At 40.5% G+C, this 22,147-nt stretch overlaps 1 protein-coding gene across 2 annotated transcripts in view; it reads right to left on the bottom strand.

Moving 5' to 3' along the window:
- Positions 1-767: 767 nt before the first annotated feature.
- Positions 768-22,147, bottom strand: part of LOC121866222 (zinc finger protein 583-like) — a 33,230-nt gene continuing 11,850 nt past the window's right edge. The window contains exons 2-6 of one of the 2 annotated variants that reach the window (XM_042365831.1): positions 6,392-6,573; positions 5,455-5,642; positions 5,009-5,176; positions 4,314-4,478; positions 768-2,854 (exon numbers count right to left, since the gene is read on the bottom strand). In XM_042365831.1, the coding sequence (XP_042221765.1) occupies positions 2,306-2,854; positions 4,314-4,478; positions 5,009-5,176; positions 5,455-5,642; positions 6,392-6,572 (1,251 nt within the window). In that variant the 5' untranslated portion in view covers position 6,573 and the 3' untranslated portion in view covers positions 768-2,305. Of the gene's footprint in view, positions 2,855-4,313; positions 4,479-5,008; positions 5,177-5,454; positions 5,643-6,391; positions 6,589-22,147 lie in introns of both variants that reach the window. The other variant, XM_042365832.1, reaches the window with a different exon arrangement.

Below are 22,147 nucleotides of genomic sequence, written 5' to 3' on the forward strand. Positions count from 1 at the left end.
CTAATTGTGCTTTTAAGAGTGCATCATGAATAATGGATCATTCATCTTAATTTTCCTTAAAAATAAAATTTAATGGGTAGTATTCCTTCTACAACAAATAACACGGATCAACTGGGGTGTTTTTTTGTCTAAGAATAAATGTATTTTCAGCACAGTACACCAACAATAAGACATGGCTAAACTGTAAGTCTTCTTGTGGTGCTTGTCATGGCATTTACAGAAGTGGTTTAATCACCATTCCAGTTTTCTGACTAGTTACATTATATCCCTTCAATTATGGGTTCCTTCACCACACATTGTTGGAGATATGTACAGTACATGGTTATGAAGATTGTCTAATGCATCATCAACAGCCAGCCAACTCAAGACAATTTTTGACTGGACTAAATTAAGAGATTTTTGCTTGGAATAATTTATTCCAGATTCTGAGTAAATACCTGTACAGGTATGCTTTAAAATATGCCAAATGAGCCATCTTCTATGATTAAACCAGAGAAATTATTGCACCATCTTTGTGTGTGTATATATATATATATATATATATATATATATATATATATATAACATATATATATATAATATATATATATATATATATATATATATATATATATATATATATATATATATACCTAAACGGAATTGCTGCATGTCTTTATTCAAGACATCTTCATGTCTTGAATAGTGAAGCTACCGTTGTTTTCATTTTCCCGTGTGATTTTATCAAGATTTATCTTATCCACGTTTTCATTGTGGATTTACATGAAATATATATATATATATATATATATATATATATATATATATATTATATATATATACTGTATATATATATATATACAGTATATACAGTACTGTATACAGGGTATAACTTTAATATTGATACTACAGTATTCGCAAGTTAGAAGCACAGGGTCATTAAGAACAAAACATTCCATTTTAAAGTGATCCATCTCCCCATCAGTACTGTAAAATAATACTGTACAGTATTCACTGTTGTAACAAGATATAGCTTCTGACGTAATTTTAAGCATTTAACTAAATCTTATACTGTACAGTAATCTGTTCTTTCAACTATCCTCCACTTTTACTTCTTAGCCCAAACTGTTTCCCATATCAGTAGCTGAATTACCGTAATGCACAAGGATCAGAGCTACACTGCCAGCTGGAGGGAATTACTAAATTTTCATGATATAATAAATATGTAGACCTTTTAGCAATATTTCAAATGATATTGAGATATCAACGACACAAAACAACAAAATTAATGTGTGTGGAGAATAACCTTGCTTCTAAGGAAGACACCAATTTGACATGATTAATACATGGACAGCAATCATCTTTATCTTCTCTGTTGAACAAAGATTGCAAAACCGAGGTTCTTGGGAGTTTGGGTCGGTAATACACACAAAAGTTGTAATCTACTCTATAAACAGTTTTGCATGCCGTACATTTTCAAGCATACAAGTATATTCCTGATAAGAAAACCATCATTTCAATAATTCTACAGTGTACGTATAGGCCTTTGCCAAACCCACAGCAGCCTCGTTATTTTAATTATTTCCCAAAGGAAAAAAATAAACATGGACTGCGTAAGTTAGCTGGCACATTACTGACCAATCATGAGATAAAAGATTGTTTCTATACATTACTGTCAATGTTCTGAAACTAATAAAAACAGAATCAAACTCGACTTTTCAGCAAAGGAATTTTTACTATTTAAATGTACTTTATCATACGAACATTCTCAAGAGCCCCATCAAGGTCCCACATGTTCATTATGAAGTTCCTACCCTTGATAGAATATAAAAATAAATAAATAATCAAATAGATAAGGCACTCATCCGAAATCAAAATTGTATATTCGGTTCAATAAATTATTACACTTGATATAATTGCCACATGACAATTACTTCTGATGAACATATCAGTCAACAAGCCATATGAGCAAGTACTGTATTAAAAGAAATTTATATATGCACCTTCATTGCATGCAATTAAGGGAAACACTTGGCACTATGGAGTAGTTTTTTAACTTTATAACCTCAGTGTAAATTTACAGTCCAACCTAACCTTTTGTAACAGGCAAATGAAGAACAGATGATGAGCCTACCACACAAACAAGACTTACATACTAACATCATTAAGGTGAATTTTGAAATTTCTAAAACAAAACCTTAAAATAGCTTATCTACTGAATAACATATAAGGTTCTATACAGTAACTACAAAACTCTAAACACCAGAATCTGATCTGAACTCCATCATTGTGACTATTCCTATACTGTATTAATGTCTTTGTTTTTTTAATTAATTGGTCTCAGAATACACTCACCAATGCTAGTAACACCAAGCATATGAGGCATATAAGTTTCACTTTGTGGCACGAGCATTGAGGGAACCTGAGCCATTGCTTGTTGATATTGAGCGTGTGCCTGGGGGTTCTTTGGGGGTCGACCTCTTGGCCGTTTGGCAGGTGGCATAAGAGTAGGTTCAGGGGTCGTATTATTAGATTTCTGTGTCAGTACTTGCGAAGTGGGAACTGTGCCAGCTGGTTGATTTGCTTCAGAATCAGATTCTTGAGTGCCATCATCTGGATTGTATATTTGTTTTCTAATTTTACTTAATTTGTCCTCAGCGTCATGTCTCCGTAAATGGTCCTTAAGCTTGTCTCCCCGGGAAAAGTCTTTACCACAGATGCTACACATAAAGGGCTTCTCTCCCGTGTGCATGCGGCGATGACGCTTAAGATGTGAGGCTCTAGCAAAGTTCATCTGACAGAATTCACACTCAAATGGTCTTTCACCAGTATGTAATCGGATGTGGTCTCTGAGGCCGGACTGACTTTTGAACTCCTGTAAGAAAGACATACATGAGATTCTTGATGCAGAATACCATCACTCCAGTACTGTATCAAATGCTTCAGCAGTCAAAAAAATGCATGCAGTAGTTTCTTAGGGTAAAACAATTTTGGATTCAGCACATGAGAGTTAAAAGGAACAAAACATGCTTATCTATAATAACTGTACCACTGCCATCATGGATATTACCGTCAACTTAATAAAATCTAATTCTGATTAACCCTTTCAGTCCTACAGACGTACAGTAATGCGAGTCAAAGATTACAGACCAGAGATCTAAGGACGTACAAGACGCACTTGTTTTATTCCTTCCCGTCTCAAATATCCTGGAGCAGATAATGAGTTCTATAATGATGGCATATGATACCAGCAGTAATAAATCATCCTCATAAATTTCACTACTGCTCCATTAGCCTCCAAACACCACAGTGAAAGACAAATATCAGAACATAAATTTGGCAGCCACGAGAATGATACCCGTACATCAGGTAGGCGCAAATACGTACAAGAGTAAATGCAAACAAATGACAACAAGGGATGATATGCACACAGTTTTGATGTAAGTAAAGACATAGAGGAATATAATGATGATGATGAAGTTTAGCTTGAGTGTACCGGCATCTCCTTGTGCTGGACAAAGAGATGCCACAATGTTGTACTGTAGTGTCCCAAACTATCACACCACTAAGAAAACAACAATGAAACAGGAAATGCTAACCAAGATCTATTATTAACTAATTTTTATGTTTTATTGCTTTTAAGATTATGTTTAATTACCTGTACTGTAATTTATAAGGTCAAGTTACCCTTTTTATTTACTTTTTATTTTTTAAAGAACCTTAGGTTACAGGGATGCAAAACTGAAAAGGATTATGCTTAACAAAATTGTTTTCAACTGAATAGATATTGATTGTCATCTCTCAACAAAGATTATTACTGGTTGGTGTTCTCATTCTTGCTTGGCCTCTGTTCTCTTCACAATGTATCCAGACATGTTGCAATAGAAATAATATACTGTACATCATATATGAAACTGATACAGTGTAATAAGTAGCAATGCCAAAACACTCAATTTACTTCAGTTCCATTATAATTGGATGTGTAGGAATTCCATAGATATCGTTAGCACAAGAGGAATATTTGCCATTCCGACTCTACTCGGGTTATCACAAACACAATCATCAACTTCAAACTTGCACAATGTTAGATCATCACTTAGCCCAAACAATCACTGTTCCTTTCAAACCAATTACAATCCTTTCTATCTGTTATTTGTGTGTTGCAGTCCCCATTATGATCTACAGTATATCACTCTTAATTCATTTAGTTTCCATACAATTCATTTTCTCATTTCACTCCACTCAATTAAAATACTTGTATATAAGTTAAAAAAAAGCCCTTAGTATAAAAAGACTAACCTAGCTACAATAATCAGCCAGCAAGGGTATCTCACCTTCTTACACAAAGGACAAGGCATAGAGGCACTTTGAATCGCTTGTTGAAGGTAATAGTTCAAGTCAATTCTTCCATCACTTGTGACGTCAGCGATAGCTTCATTAGTTTCGGCTGGTTCCTCCTTCACACTCACTTCATGTTTGATGACCTCAAGTCTCTCGCTCTATAGACATATAATAAAAATTGTAAGGGCCATATTAATGTACTGTACAAGATATCAGTCATGATGCAGTATTTCAGGTTCTAAGAATACCTAATCCCCATTAATTCAATAACATTAGAGTTATGAATAAAATAATAATATAAAAACGGTATAACCATTTAACATCTTCACTATGATGACACCATTTCTAATATTTGATTTGGCTAATGTCACACAATTTTATTCAGCACAGAAGGGAGCCTGTACATATGGGGTTAAAATTATATTTGTTTTGAAATACAGTACAGCATCATATTATAATTCCTCAAGAACATCACGTTTGTTGGACTAAAACCAGGATCGGCCAGGAACAGTTCCATGACATTTAGTGAAAACAGACACTTAACATTTTTCACACCTGATTCACACAAATGATAAGATAATAATCTTTTGTCAATATAAAAAATTCCTAGATACAGTGGTTATGATGATCAGGTACTGTAAACTATTACCAAAGAAATCATTAAATAAAGATGCTGTACAGTACTTACCACCACGTCTTCATCTTCTTCATCCTCTTCATCTTCTTCATCAGCTTCTTCTTCTTCATTTTCATTATTGTTATTACCATTAACAAACTGTGGTGTGGAAGGTTCATCACCAGCTTCACTACCAGAAGTGCTGGAACTTGTATCAGACTTGCTTGGAGAATCTACCAGCTACACACAGGTGAAGTAGAGGAAATAAAAGGCTTTAGGGAAAAATTAAGAGGCTAAATTTGGACATACAATACTGTAGTCAATACTGTACTATACTACTAAAAAAAATTATAATTACAGGAAATATTTTTGCATGTATTCAATTCAAAATAAGAGCACAAATTTGTAAGGAAACAAATTTTAATCAAGAATTTTCAAATGAATGTAAACGGTGACTACCAATAACTAGAGGTAATATCCAGGAAAATTACAAGTTATGCCTTTTCATCAATACATACTCTGTCTCCTTCCTCAAGACCCAAAACATGTAGGTGTTTGGCAGTCCTAAGGAACGATGCTATGTGCTGCTGGTGGACGTCTACCTGGCCACGATATATAAATGAGACCAGGTAGAGAACATCTTGCACTGGGACCTCTGGCAGCAGCAGCGGGGCATCAGTGTCTGGACAAGCTCCTAAAACAATGGCTGAGAAGAAATAAAGCAGTTGTCTATTACCCATTAAAAAAGGAAATAAACTACAGGAAAACAATACTATACAGTATAATACATCATAAACTGAATTCTGAAGTAAAGAAGAATATTATGCTGTACTGTGCAACATTCAATAAGCAATACAGGCTGCTTACTTAGGGAAAACCATACCCTTTAATGCAAGTCAGGGTTAATTCAGTATTAGGTATACAAATACCATTCCTTCCCCATCACTCCTATCATCCTCAAAAAGGGAGATCAGATGAATCAACTGCCCTCATGCAGCAGATCTTACAGAGTTGTATCTGTCCTATAAGAACACAGCACCAAGACTTTTGCAGATTCATAAGATACAGGATACATTGTTACACTTTGTTTGACTTACAGAGGGTGGCAGAACCTATCTATAAATTTTTTTATTTCAACATGTAGTATCACAAAGTCAAGTTTCTGGTGAGCAAGGTCCATTGCATTAAGGTGAAAGTCAATTTTACCAACTATCATGAGAATTAATTGTATATACACAACCAAGCTTTGTACAATACACATTAGAGTACTGTAATACACAAGTATATCCCTTAAATTAAATGTTCAATTGTACTTCTCAAAAATGATAGGCATCAAGTTTCAATTACTGATAAGTGGTTACAGTGGCACTGAAAAATATATTATTTGTGATACAGTACCTGTACTTACTTCTACTGTAGGATTAATAATGTACTGTACTGAGGTCTGAATCTTACCTAGATATGGTGAGCAGAGGGACAGAACAGCTCGGTGTGCCCTAACAATACCTCCATCACACACTAGTGAGACATCAGTGTAGGCACGACCATGATGGAGGTCTGAGAGCATGCCGGTGAAGGTGGTGGCGTGAGAGTGCCATCTTAAGTGTAGTTGAGTGTCTTGTACGGACTCTCCCATCCTGCAGGAAAAAAATCTTATTCCATTATGTATTATAGACTACAATTAATATGATATTCCAGGGAGCGAGAAAAAACATATTAATGACAAAATACCTTATTCCATTGCATATTAATGTCAAAATAGTGATAATGTAATGATATAGTACTGTACACTTGTTTGTACCATATATCCTGATAATTACTAATATTCAAATGTTCAGTGTTGGACCTTGGTACAGTATAAAGGAATACTCTGGGTGTAACACTAGTGAGTAAAGAATGCACGAGTTGGTTGGTATCTTGCGAGATGAACACTGCGTAGATTGTGGGCGAAGGAAGATTATATGGCTGACTGAGTAAGAGGGAGAGCTGAGTGGCTGGGTGAGGACTGGATGGCTTAACAAGAGGGACTGGATGATGAAAGATAGAGAAGACTGGATGATAAATGAGAGAGAGAGAGAGAATACAAACTGATGGATGGTTGAATGGATAAACGTGGATATGAGAAAACTATCAGAAAAATTACTAAATGAGAAAAAGAAACAAAAATGTGAGTGGCAGACAGTACCTAGATGAGTAAAGACAGCATGAGTGGGTAACACAAGGAAAACATTTAAAGAGGACACTGTGGGTGTGGCAAAGGGGTGTAGTGAGAGACCTTACGTAGAAGAGGGAGGACGTGGGCAGTAGGTGGGACGCTAACACTAGGGCGGGTAGGGCGCGCCGCCACACAAACAAGGGATTGGCAGTGGCGGTGGCGGGGGTTGCGCGCCCGACCCACCAGGGAGGGGAAGGGGGGACTGGGACCACCACACAATTTGGCCGAGAGAGGGGGAGGGTGGGCTAGACACGGAGGGTGCGCGGGAACCAACCTCTTATGTTAGCAACACAATTTATGTTATTTGGTCGTTGGGTCTTCACATATATGGAGGTTTTGATGGTGGAGGTGTGTGGTAATGCTGAGAGCGAGGCAGAAGGACAGTGCCTCCTGCCTGCTGAGCTAAAGTATGGAAGGTGCTACAGGGCGGGGTTCTGCTCCCACCACCAGCACCCACGTCGACGCCACCACCCCTTCCTACATCACACACACCTCCCCTCCTGCCACCACCCCTCCTTACACCACACTCCTCCTCTTCCTACTATCCCACCACCCCTCCTTCCACAAAACCCATCCCCAACCACCAATCCCTCCTGACACCACCCTTCCTTAAACCAAACCGCTATCCTACCACCAGGTCCTCCCAACACTACACCGCTACCTTGTCACTACCCTTCACAACATCATCCCTTTCCACCACCACCCCCTTCGCTCACACCATTGCTACCCAACACCACCGTGAATAATCGCCAAATAACAACTATCACCACCACCACCCTTGTTGGCATTAACACCCTACAACAGAACCAAAATCTTCATCACCATCACACCATTTTCAACGCTACATCTACCACTATGAAACGTGTTAAAACTACAATCACCATTACCTTCTAACCTACTTGCCTATTACATTATTATTTCCACTGATTTTGTACATAATATTTGTATTTGTGTACCTCGGCAGTAAAGTTATTATTAATATTGACGTTTGTACTTTTCCTATCAACACTAGTCTACCAGTCTTGACCCTCGCTCACCCAAAATCCTCCTCGCAGAGTAAATCTGAATCACCCTGTGGTCTTTGCGCTCTTCTGTGATCAATTATAAAATGCTTGAATGTTTTTTTCTCAAGCACCCGTATCATATGGCAGCTGACCACACACACACGACTTCTTAAGTGCATTACAGTATAAATTATCATTAGTATTGGCAGCAGTGGTAATATAGCTTTAGTAGTAGTAGTAATAGTAGTATCAGCAGTAGTAAAAAAGTAGTATTGTAGTAGTACCATCGTTAATAGTATCACTCTTTCTACCACTACTACCACCATCACCTTTACAGCCTCCATCGTGCACCATCATTAACAACATCATAATTTATCACCAACAACTTGAATATAATCACCATTTTTACCCTCACCATTATCACCGCTACCTCCACCATCTTTACCTTCACCACTATCACCACCACATCTACCCTCCACTCAGAGTGATAGAGCCACAGCGTCCCCCCTTCGTCATCCCTAACCCCTCCTTACCCCTATCACCCCAACCCTTCCCTTTTATTACCACCCTTCACCCTATTACTAACCTTCCCCCTACCACCACCACCACTACCACCACCACCACCACCATCCATTCCCCTACCACCACCAACCCTTTCCCTACCACCACCACTAGTATCCCTTTCCTACCACCACCACCTCACCACTAGCATCCCTTTCCATACCACCACCACCACCACCAACCCTTTTCCCTACCACCACCACTAGCATCCCTTTCCCTACCACCACCAACCATTCCTCTACCACCACCATAGCAACCCTCCTCCCACCACCACCAACCCTTTCCCTACCACCACCACCACCACCAACCCTTTCCCTACCACCACCACCACCACCAACCCTTTCCCTACCACCACCACAAGCATCCCTTTCCCTACCACCAACCATTCTCTACCACCACCAATAGCAACCTCCCTACCACCACCACCACACCCTTTCCCTACCACCACCACCACCAGCCCTTACCACCAACCCTTTCCCTACCACCACTAGCATCCCTTTCCTACCACCAAGCCATTCCTCTACCACCACCACTAGCAACCTCCCTACCACCACCACTAACCCTTCCCTTTACTACCACCAGCACATTAATGGCCCCTCCCCCCGACCAACCACTTTGCCTTGTTTTCACTGGAGGAGGATAAGAGGCATTTTGTGTGGTGCCCCACCTCACTCTTCTTCCCCCACCCTATACGTCCCATGTGTTCCTCTCCCCCCCCCACCTGTACACCGTATGTACTCACATGTACGCCGTATGTGCTCCTCTCCCATTTGTCACTTCATGTGCTTCCCTCCCACTTGTACACCTCATGTGCTTCCCTCCCACTTGTACACACCTCTTGTGCGCCTCTCCCATCTGTACACCTCATCTGCCCCCGTGCCCCCCCCTCTTCAATAAGCTCATACTCAGAGCTGGCATGAAGTAAACTAGATTCCTTCTGCGTCAACGATAATATCCTCACAGAAACTCAGTTGGATTTTAGAGCAGAAAAATGAGCATAATGTGCTCTACTGTCCTCACCAACGACATCCCCAACTCCTTTGATGACAACCAGTTCACAGTCCGAGTATTCTTGGACCTCTAAAGCCTTTGATACCGTCCACCACACATTCTCATTGACGAAACTAGAGCACTACGGTGTTAGAGGCCTATTCAACTACACGGTTCGCATAATAAGTGTCGTACAGGAAGCTGCTGCCAAGAGGCTTAATTCATTCACTCCCTCGACTATTCTACGTGGTGTTCCTTTGGGCTTCATACTTGGACCAGTGTTGTTTCTGTCGTACATACAGTTCACTCCAGTGCAGTTGTAAAGTATATTTACAGATGATAGTATTGTATATGACGAACATGTAGCCCTCATTCATGGATAAGGACTTGAATTCTGAATAAGTTAATATCAAGAACAGAAAACACGGTGATAAAACTGATAAAACTACATTACCGGAGTTAGGCATCAAGTACATTAGAACTCCACAACTTAAACGAGAACAAAGTACAAAATTCCACGATATTATTAATAATAACCACTTAAGCTGGAATAAACACACTCCGTATATTTGAAATAAAATCAACAAACAATGCGACCGGACATCTCGCCCTACCCGCCATCGCTCACCACCGGACCATCCCAACAAAGTCTACAGCGTAATTCACACCAGTGCCGGATTTAGACCTGTGGAGGCCCATGGGCAGCCTCTTTGTGGAGGCCCCCCTCATTATAACTACCCAAGAGGGTGGGGTGGTGAGTGAAGCGAGCCTAAACATCTGGGAGTTCCAGGGGGCGCTGTAAGCCCCCCGGGAAAATGTTGAAATTTGAACACTTTTTTGGAAATTTTTGAAGCCATATGCAGTTATATTGAGGAAGTTAGAACATTGAGAAATTTTCAATTAACTGTATATTTATTGATAGTGTACAAATTCCCAAAAAACACACCCACACAAAAGTGAGACATGACTGGAGTCATTCATGTGGTTTCAAGTCGACCAGCCCTGACATAGCTACTGCCGCACATGTCAAAAATAAACATGAATTTTAAAGAATGAAAAAAAATAATCCAAATGAATAAACAAATAAATAAAATATTGTAATATGTAGAGGCCCCCAGATTGTGGAGGACCCTGGACAGCTGCCCACTTTGCCCACTCCTGAACCCGGCCCTGATTCACGCCTCATTTCCTTAAATCATCTCTTATAACTAATCTATCACCTAAATACCGTATCGTTAGACACAGATACCTCGATAATGAGTAAATATTTTTTTTTTACTAATATCTTAAGTCCGTCTTTTATTTATGTAACTTGTCTTCACTTACTTAACACCTTAACAAAGAGTTACTGTACTGCAATAGGGGTACTTAACTGAAGGTGATTTTTAATGTAGTATTTTATCATATTTTGATTTTTAAATTTATTAAACTTCTTATTTTATTTATATTATAGATTTAATATGTGATTTTCCTCAGTGCTAGAAATCACTGGTGTAGGTTCATTCATCTTTTGTATGTTGACTGAGCAATATATGAAGGATGAATACGATAGCGACGTGAGGCTATCAAATCGGTAATCTAAATACATTTATGAGGCGCCATTCCAAGATAGCAGCATCTATAAACTCCTAAACATGTCATTCTATTTCATACCGAATAACTTAATGGTTCATAATAGCTGTTTCAATTCAATTTTCCCTATGTACACTACACCTCATGTGCTCCTTCCTCCTCTAGTAACTGTGTGCCTCTAGGTCCGTCTATCAACATCTTAAAGGGAAATTGCGTTTACTACTTGGTATTCAACAACCTACTAAAATGCCACCAGATTACGTGAGTCTCCTAGGCCTGGGAACTGTTAATATGACATACTGTGTACTATGCCAAAAGGAACAACTACTCGACACTGCACTTCACCGCCTTCACTTCCCGAATGGTAAAGTTAGGTACCCATTTAGAGCTGATAATGTAGGGAGGGTGAGACCGAACCAGCGACCATCAGGACAAGAAGTGAACGTTGTATCCACTCGGCCACCGCACACCGTCACGAGAGAATATTATGCAAATCGTGACGAACAAGACTGGTTGAATAATAATGGTATGGTAAACTGACTCTCTTAATTAGTTATATTTATTTACATTCTTTCTCAACACTCCCCGTACATGAGTGTGTGTGTGTGTGTTAAACAAATTATAATCCTGAAAAAAAAAAAGGTTTGACTGATTCTGATGAAACTTAACAGGATGTTTTGGAGTTGTAGGTCAAAGGTAAACTTTATATAGAGGTGAAAGTAGACCAAGGCTCACCGTCACAACCCTCAAAGTACCACATCTCGTCGTTATTGTTTTCACTCTGATAATTACTTCTTCTTTTTCGTATTTTTGTGGGTCATCAAACTACAACTGAAGGGCCTCTAAGTACAGCTGTGTGAATGTCTGTCTTCCTTGTTGGTAATAAGCTTCAACATTTATAAGTTAGATCTTAAAGCACAGGTAATAAGGTTAGATTGGGTTGGGTTAGGTTGGGTTGGGTTAGGTTGGGTTGGGTTAGGTTGGGTTGCGTTAGGTTAGGTTAAGCTAATCTTTAGGTGAAATAAAATGGGGTGGAGATTCTTCTTTAGGTGACCCCGTCTTTCTCCTTAACTCAACCGCTATCAATAAGTTTGGGTTATATCGGTGCATAGATGGCGATGAACCCCAGGTATTAGTTGACGTGTGTGTGTGTGTGTCAAGAAGGGCGTGTATTGTTGAGCCAGGAAGCGTGAGAAAGTTTAACACAGGGGGCGTGGTGTTTGAGGTACATCATGCGGGTGGAACTAGACGGCGTGGATAATAATACTTGGATACACGGATGAGTGATCTGAGACACATCATAAGAGTGGCTAAGCTGAAGGGTGTGGAAGGCTAGAGTCGAAAGGTGTGGCTGGGTGTATGAAAGGTGTGGGTGGTGAGTGAGATGATATTTGGCCTATACCAGAACCACACTACATAAGGTCATACTAAACACACAGGGCCACACTACACATAGGAGCCACACCACATGAGACACCATACCAAAGAAGTGCCATACTATTCACAAGGCCACATCACATCAGGGCCATACCACAGATGGGCCACACTACACACAGAGCCACATCAAACTACCACTCTCAACATGATTTGTGACTGAAGGAAACAATTGGTGGTAGATGAATAACACACAGGGGCCCGACCGTCTGTGGTGTGGTGACCCTGTGGGGATTGAGGGCCAGTGTGGGGGCCATAAACCACCCCACACCCCCCCACACACACGTCATGCCTTAAAGATATAATGGTTCATATAACTAACCTTGTATTCAACTTTGTGAATAAATGTATAATTCGTGATATGTGAAGAGATGACCCCCTTCTCTCTCTCTCTCTCTCTCTCTCTCTCTCTCTCTCTCTCTCTCTCTCTCTCTCTCTCTCTCTCTCTCTCTCACTTATCAACACAACTCATCCCTTTCTCAGTCTCCTTCCCTCTATCCTTTTACACTGTCCTCCTTACTTCCACCTCCTCCACAACACTGCACCTCTATCACCTCCACCACCACCTCCTTCCTAACACTCCACATTATTACGTCTCCTCCGGAAACTCCTCACATTCTCCCTGACTTGTGGCTTTCCGACGACGACCAGCTGGGCTTGACGGAGGTACAGCTGGGGTCCTGAGGGGGGGGGGTGAGGATAATGTTGGGGTCCTAGGAGCTGTGGAGGGTGTGTTGCTGGGAAGGGTAAGGTGTAGGTTAGATCCTGGGAGCTGAAAGGTGAGGATATGTGGAGGTCGGTAGTGGGAGGGGTGAGGAAGGGGGTGGAGTGCAGAGCTGGGAGGTGGGAGTGAAGGCTGTGTGGTGGGGGAGGTGGGGGAGAGTGGGGGGAGGGTGGGGGGGAGGGGGGAAGGGAAGGTCCACAACTGGGAGCTGAGGGAGCGAGGGTGTGTGTGGTAGTGGTGGGGGAGGAGGGCAGGACAGACAAGTGATGACTAGGGTGAGGAAGAGGGAAGGGGGGAGAGGGAGGAATGGTAGGGGGCAGCGTACCAACAATGCACGCTGCTGCACGTCTCTCCCCTCCCCCCACCACCCCTTACGACAACACACACACAAACACACACACACACACACACACACACACACACACACACACACACACACACACACACACACACACACACACACCATAAATGCATGCACTGGTGGGGGTGACAACAAGACAGTGCTTGAGTGTGATAAGTGCTAGAGCTAGTATAACAGTGCAGTGGGTGATGGGATGACTCTTGCAGCTATACCAAGATGACAACAGAGTAGCACTAGAATGACAACAGGACGATGCTTGAGTGACAACAGGGTAGCACTTGAATGACAACAGGACGATGCTTGAGTGACAACATGGTAGCACTTGAATGACAACAGGACGATGCTTGAGTGACAACAGGACGATGCTGAGTGACAACAGGGTAGCACTAGAATGACAACAGGACGATGCTTGAGTGACAACAGGGTAGCACTTGAATGACAACAGGACGATGCTTGAGTGACAACATGGTAGCACTTGAATGACAACAGGACGATGCTTGAGTGACAACAGGGCGATGCTTGAGTGACAACAGAGTAGCACTAGAATGACGTGGTTAAAAGTCACTGACAACCAGAGAAAATTATAATGTGAGAGGGAAAAATGTTTGAATATAAAAATAACATTCGAGTGACAGACAGATAGACAGACAGACAGACAGACAGACAGACAGACAGACAGACAGACAGACAGGCAGTAAGGGAGGAGAGATGAAGAGTGGAGGAAGGTAACATAATTGGAAAGTCCTTCACAGTCAAATGGGAAAAAAAAAATATGGCGCCTCAAACAACCCAAGACTGTATCATAACCTGGAACTCCTTGGGTGTTATGTCGATAAATTATGCAGACGAGAAAAAATTTCCTGGTTTGGTTTGGTTTGTGTAAACGCCTTAGTTAAGGACGTTCAGGTTACGGGCAAGTCGAAGGGAATGATTGAAACCCGTCTTTTGACGCATTCAATATTATTGATGTGATCAAAACCTGCAGAGAAGGCGTTCATAATATTACAAGGTGATTCATCTGATACATAATTAGTTAGTCCCACACAATTTTATCTTTAATTACAATTTATTAAACATACTGACATAACACAAAGTTCATAACTCTATTAATCTTAGCTTCGCTTCATTCTGCATTGTCTTATTACTCCAGGTTAGGCAGAAACGAGTAGGCGTAATTAGTCAACAATATTTCAGTACCGAGGGGTATGTCATCACTTAGGCTGTACTTACAAGTGCGGGTCAATGCAGATCAGTATGGTGTTCCAAGAGAAAACAGTACTGCGTAAATCGTCCCAGCACAAATTCTCGGACAGAAGGCTGGTCTTCACAGCATCACTAGAGAGGGCGAGCTGTCTCATGGAGGGGCGGGCAGCCACCGCCACCAGTCTAAGACAGTCCACTCAGAAGAACCAGGACTTGTCTGTAAACACTTCTACATCTGGCGAGGTCACAGGTCGAAAGATTTAATGGCATCACACGCCAGCACTGTAGCTGAAGCCAGCGGCGATAACAGTTAGGTTAGGTTCTGACACGTAATCTAAGACGACGTGGTGAAGGAGTTTAAATTACTGTATTAGTCATTATATTACCCAATGCTTTAGTTTCTTTTCTCTCTCACGGTGGACGAGGAGAGGTGTGGGGCTGACAGTGTGATCGATAGTCATGAGAGATCTGCTTAATACACCATAACAATGACGATTAAGTAGTAAGCAGCTTACAGGTAGTAGGTAGTAGGCAGCTACCAAACAGGGAGGTACTACCGCCTGGGAAGATATTGGAAGCATAATGTATTGTCTAATGGTAGACCCTGCTGCCATATGGCATCACGAAAATTGTGCCCAAGTCCCAGGTTGCTGATCTAACTTTCTGCCTCATTTACACACAATTGCAGGGTTTCAATTGTTTCTCCTACCATTGACAACACAACATACAGGGTATATATACAGGGTAAGCATACAGTCTTTTCCTGAGTACAAACATTTATTACACAAAACATATGCTAGGTACAAACATACAGTTTTTTGCAGCTTAAAATATGCATGAAAAAAAATCTATGAATTGTAACAGTTTTGTAACAGTTTATTTAGCCAGAAAAATACAGATACAGAGTGGACAATAATAACAATATTAACACAATTCGTCTACACAATGCTACAACATTCATGTTTCCATCTAGAATGGTCTTCGAGATATGATTTTTCATAATCAGGGAGACTTTATGCTCACCCTGTATATTTTTTCTCAATTTTGATTTTTTCTTTATGGTTCTTTATTATTATTATTATTATTATTATTATTATTATTATTATTATTATTATTATTATTATTATTATCATTATTATTATTATTATTATTATTATTATTATTATTATTATTATTATTATTATTACATTTTCGTCCCCCAGGTCCCGAGGTGGGTCAGTGACCTGTGCCCAGGTGGGCTAATCCCCGAAAAATAAAAATAAATAAATAAATATACAAATAAATAAATCTCACTCACCTTGTCCATTACTAGAGGTCTTCAGTAGGACCCTCCCTCACCCTCCCCCCCATCGGTAAAGTGAAAGTGGGTTCCAGAGGCGTGAGGACCCGTTAGAAAATAGTGTGGCTACTGAACATTGACTAATAAAAGCCTTCCGTACACCAGGATGGAGTGTGGGGTATGCTATAACGAACGGATCCTACTACGAATATTCCTATAACGAACGGTTTTACCTATAAAATTGAGAATGCTATAACGAATGCAACTCCTACAACGAACGCGGATGAATACGGGACTACTTCACCTGGCGCATGAATATTGTTGTACCGCGACCCACAACAAGAGCGTCAGGCGCCATCTTTGTCTCATTGTGTAGCCAGTGCACCACTGTTATTGTTGAAATTTCGTCTTTTGATGTGGAAATAGAGTTATTTGTATAACTATTTTGTTATACAAGTATACAATTGTAACAATGAGTCGTCCAAAGCGAGTGAGAAAGCTAATAACCCTTGAAACTAAGAAAGAAATTATAAAGAAACGTGAGAATGGAAGAAGCATTGCGAAACTTAGTGATGAACATGGGATGGCTAAATCGACTATATGTACGATTTTGAAGAATAAAGAGGAGTTAAAAACTGTGCAAGTGGCAAAGGGAATCTTTAGACTTAGCAAAGCAAAGTGTAATGTGATTGAAGAGATGGAAAATTTACTCTTAGTGTGGATAAAGGAGAAATAAATGGCAGGTGGTAACATTAGTGAAGTGAGAAGGCCAGATAATTGTTTGAGGACCTTAAAGCCAAGACTCCATAGTGCTGTGCCAGTGTTTAGGGGTACCTGCATGCTGAATAACACTAAGGTAAGATAAAGTACCGTATTTTTTACATTTTCCACAGAATTTTTTCAGTGTTAAGCGGTTGTATTTGGGGGCCTGGAACGGATTAATCCTATAACGAACGAATGCTATAACGAACGAGATTCTGGAACCAATTACGTTCGTTATAGCATACCCCACTTGTATATTATGGTCAACACTGCACTCGACCGTCTTTACTTCCCAAACTATCAAGTCAGGTGTTTTCATTTACCCTTCCCCCCCCTCTCAACATTCCTTAAATATAATCTTTCCGTATATTTTTGTTTTCTATCCACTGCTGAGTCGTCCCCAAAATATGTTTCTGAGAGAGAGAGAGAGAGTCGAAAGACAAAGAGAGGGAGGCAGAAAGACAGAAAAAATGGGGCAAAAAACAGAGAAAGGGGGGCAAAAAAATAACAAACAAAAGGGGAGGGGGCAGGGAGAGAGATAAAGATTCTACCTTATCAACATTAAGCTATAGCACGTAACTGGTGAACTCGTTACAACAACAAGGACACACTATGTATTCACACAGTCTTGAGGTTCGTGCTCCGATCCAAGTCCAGGCCAGCACCTTATGTAGTGACCCTTCCACCACCACCACCGCGGCCCGCTGCTTCTTTAGTTATATAATGAAACCTTAATTTAACGGACATTATGGAGAGGAAAATCCGTTATATCGAGGGTCCGTTAGATTTGGATCCTCTATCTAACGAGCAACAGGTATATGGAGGGGAAAATCCGTTATATCGAGGGTTCATTATGAAATCCCCCATTTAACGGATTATATGGAGAGGTAAGTACGTTATATCGAGGGTCCGTTAGATTACATAGAACAATAAAGTCCGTTATATGGAGGTTTCACAAATATCAGAAAAAATTTAAAAAAAATAAATTAATAAGTTGACCACAAGGGCCCCGCGTCGACCGTCACCTCGAGGAAAGAAGTTAACCACAAAACACATAATAAAGAAACAAAATGTCAGATTATCAGTATTGGCTGAAATCGTGTTGAGTTGAGGCGTTATCACCACCGCCGTGCGCCACCTCCCTTCCCACGAACCCACTCCCTCCCTCACATGAACCAGCCCCCACTCCCTCCCTCCTATGAACCCCTTCCCTCCCCGAACTCCTAAAACAATGGTGAAAAAACAAAACCTAAATTCAACCATTTCCTACAATTTTAATCATTTCCTTCAACCCAAAACTCAAGATGTAACTTCATAATAACTGAATAATTATATTTTTTCCCAATAACCAATGTCTTCACTCCCTCAACAGCCAATGTCTTCACTCCCTCAACCGCCAATTTTTATCCCCATCGCCAATTTCCTTCTGAGGTCGCCAATTTCCAACCATTTCAACTCTCAAGTGAAAGAAGGAACATTTATATTTGTCTTATGGTCACCCAAACTGTTCATCAGCAGCGAGAATATATGGTCAATAGTCGGACGGATGGACGGATAGATGAACGGACAGGATGAATGGATGGTTGGGCACTACAGTATTACCATCACTACCCCACTTTATAAACTTATCTAGAAAAAAAGAAAAAACCTATTATATAATTATTAAAAAAAGACACTTTCTTCTATCAGGTGAAGTGAGAAATAGATTACACCCAGGTAATATCAACACACGCCCCCCCCCCCCAAGTAACTCCTGCCACAGACTCCCTAGTGACAGGTGATGGTAGCCAGTGGGAGGCGGGGGCAGGCAGGTAGACAGTGGACCAACACCTCACTGTCATAATCTTGCCAACCTCATAAAAAAAATTAACTATAGAATTAGAACTAAATATATATATATATATATATATATATATATATATATATATATATATATATATATATATATATATATATATATATATATATATATATATATATATATATATATATATATATATAAGTAACTCCTGCAAAGTGGGAGGAACCATCAATAGAAAACGTAAACAGAATGGAGGGGTAACTCTTCTAAATTTCTTTGGACATCTTTATACTGTACAAAAGTCTCTGATCTGTCTCTCTTCCCCGTCATATATAGTCATGTTTAATGGGACTTATAGCCGGGTGTCAACTTCTGATCCTCCCGAGTTATACGACGAAAAAAAACTCAATAAATAAATAAAATAATTAAGGTAGAATATACAGAAATCTCTACACCATATCAAAATTTTTAACTATAAATGGACGTGTACAACTTACTATAGGTTTAAGGAGTCTACATCACATCCATTACACGAAATAGTGAGGTAGACGGTCAACACGAGTCATACCGAAGACACTCAATAACGACAGCCATACGACACGCTGTAATAATGTCCACAAATAATAACATTACTAATAATAATTGCGATTTTCAGTCTCAGATTCCTTAAACTTGTTATCAACTCGGGCTAAAGATCTTTATAAACGAGGCTGCTGATGGAGAAGGCCGGATCAACGTGTATAAAGTATAGTGTTATTTATCTGTTCGTGTGGATCATCTCTACAGACGAAGTTTTATAGACAGACAGCTGCAACTTGCCACTGACTGATTATTTGTTTACAGTACACCTGCCGGTAATAAAATAAGTCACGTTACGTTGTACTCACTTAAAAATTATGTAATACAACTATAGATAAAATACATACATATAGTTGTAATTATACTTCAAAGATTTATATAAAAAAAATAATTTACCTCCGCTGGATCGATAAACAAAAACGTTATATCCTCTGGGAATAAAACCTGAGTTGTGTATGTTCCCGGAGTCAGGAGAGGCAGGAGTTACCATCCCATCCCTGAGCGTTCAATAGACCGGTGATGAATTGTCCGTCCAATATAAAAAACACGTCAATATTTTTTTTGTTTGTTTACTATGCACCACCACGGTTTTTAAGATGGAGAGCTGAAACTTGGCGTGTTTACGTAGATAGCCCCGAGACTGATCACGAACGTATAAATTGGGTGCGACCCAACCTAAAGAACCCCCCGTGTACGACTACAGCTTTTAATATAAAGAGTTGAAAACAATCCCTTGCACGACGGTACCCCAGCTAGTACGTGTATATGTGTGTGAAGTTAAATTGATTCTCTCTTTCCATCCTTGATAACTGGATCTTGTCAATAAGACCAAAATATCATCATGTGTCAGGTAATACAGATGGAGTCTTAAGATATCGTCCCTGGGCATGACCACACATTATACTCCGTCATCCCCAGTCATCAGGACTTACTGCTGCTCTCCCTGGTAAGACGCTCATCTACACGTACAACATCAACAGACGTGGTGACCGAGGGAACACCCAGAGTAACAACAGGCTTCTTACACTTACTTCCGCGACGTCATAGTCAATTTTAAGCAATTTTGAGCGAAGAAAACATTTACCTCAACCACGTATATAAAGCGTCACGCACTCCACCCACCACACTACAGTCTGCTGCTGTGTTTCCTCTGTACGATAATAACTTAACTGGAAATTACATGTCAAACTGATAGAGCAAAATGGTGGCGACGTATCCTGTACAACTCTTATGCTTCTGACTGGTTAGGTTAGGAAACAATGATTACTATAGTCCAAACACGTCATTTAGCAGCTTATAATGATGTTATAATGTTGATTAGTCATTCTACTCGGCGGCAGCAGATTAATAACTGTCAAGAGCATTATACCATATAATAACACAGCTAAAACAAGGGGCAAGGCGGTACCACGACACAGCTCTTATGTCTAATAGTGTTAAACAAGCCACGCTAGACGGCTGCCCCTCACAGCTGTGGGGCCTCGTGGGGTACATTATAACTAATGACTTAAGTCCTTCACAAAACACAGTGACTGAACCAACTCCTAAATCAGAAAATACCGTTTCCAACACACTGCAACTTGTCCAAACTCAGGTTATGTTGTCAGTACACATCAATTAACAAGTTCTTAGTGATGTTCGTTGTCAACGCGTGAAGGTAAACACCCGTGTAACCCTGCGGCGGAACACTATATAAATGACTAAAATAATGATTAATGGAACACAGCGCAAGGAGGTGTGTGTGTGTGTGATGTTTATGGTATCAGGTGAGGCAAGGTCATAACCACGTGTCAATAATAATACTTTAAATGTGTGGGTTTTTTCTCATCACTTATCAATGGTAAATATAGTTTCATTTCTTATATGGATGCAGCTTTGAAGAAAATAAATCAACTTTATTACTATTTACACCAACCTTTCTCTACGGCCGTAACCCAGGTGTGTAATGGAAGCCCTCTCATAACACACACACCAGGTAAAGACAGAGAGAGAGAGAGAGAGAGAGAGAGAGAGAGAGAGAGACACACACACCGGGTAAAAACAGACACACACCTATTGAGAAGCCTTAACCCATCCCTTGGTCACCTGCTAGTGGTGGAGGTAGAGAGGGAGGAGGGGGGGAGGGGAAGGGTGTTTAGCTTCCGTCTCTCTCCCTTTCCCTCCCTCTACCTGATCCAGTCACTAGATGAAGGGTGTCGTAAGTGGAGGGAAGGGGTGGGGGGGAGAGAGTGGGGAGGGGTGGATAAGTGGATGGGGGAGGGGTTAATAGGGTGGATAAGAGGATAACTATTTCTTCTCCTTCCCTCCTATACGTGTGGTGTCAGTAGTTTGTTTACCTTCGAGTACCAGAGTCATCTAGTGGCGTCTTAACTAACCACAACAACAACTCGAGGACAGCGTTTCGAGTGATTCCCGTATATACGCTTGGTAACCTAACCTAACCAAACCTCCAGATAGTGTTAGGGTGTTTAATCTTCAGGTGAAATAAGCAGGTGGTCTAATCATCAGGTTAAATAAGCAGGTGGTCTAATCATCAGGTGAAATAAGCAGGGGGGGGGTAATCTTCATGTGGTCCCTTTAACATAATACCACAAACAGACACGAGTGGGTACAAGGGACGACCGTACGTATAAAAGGGCAACGGACAGGTGGAAATCGATACGCCCCGTTGCATAGGGAGAGGTGATTGGAAGTGCAGCTAGGGTGAGTTTGGTACGGGAGGGAGG

The sequence above is a fragment of the Homarus americanus genome, unplaced genomic scaffold (genome assembly GCF_018991925.1).
Source record: "Homarus americanus isolate GMGI-L3 unplaced genomic scaffold, GMGI_Hamer_2.0 scaffold46974, whole genome shotgun sequence".
NCBI lineage: Eukaryota > Metazoa > Arthropoda > Malacostraca > Decapoda > Nephropidae > Homarus > Homarus americanus.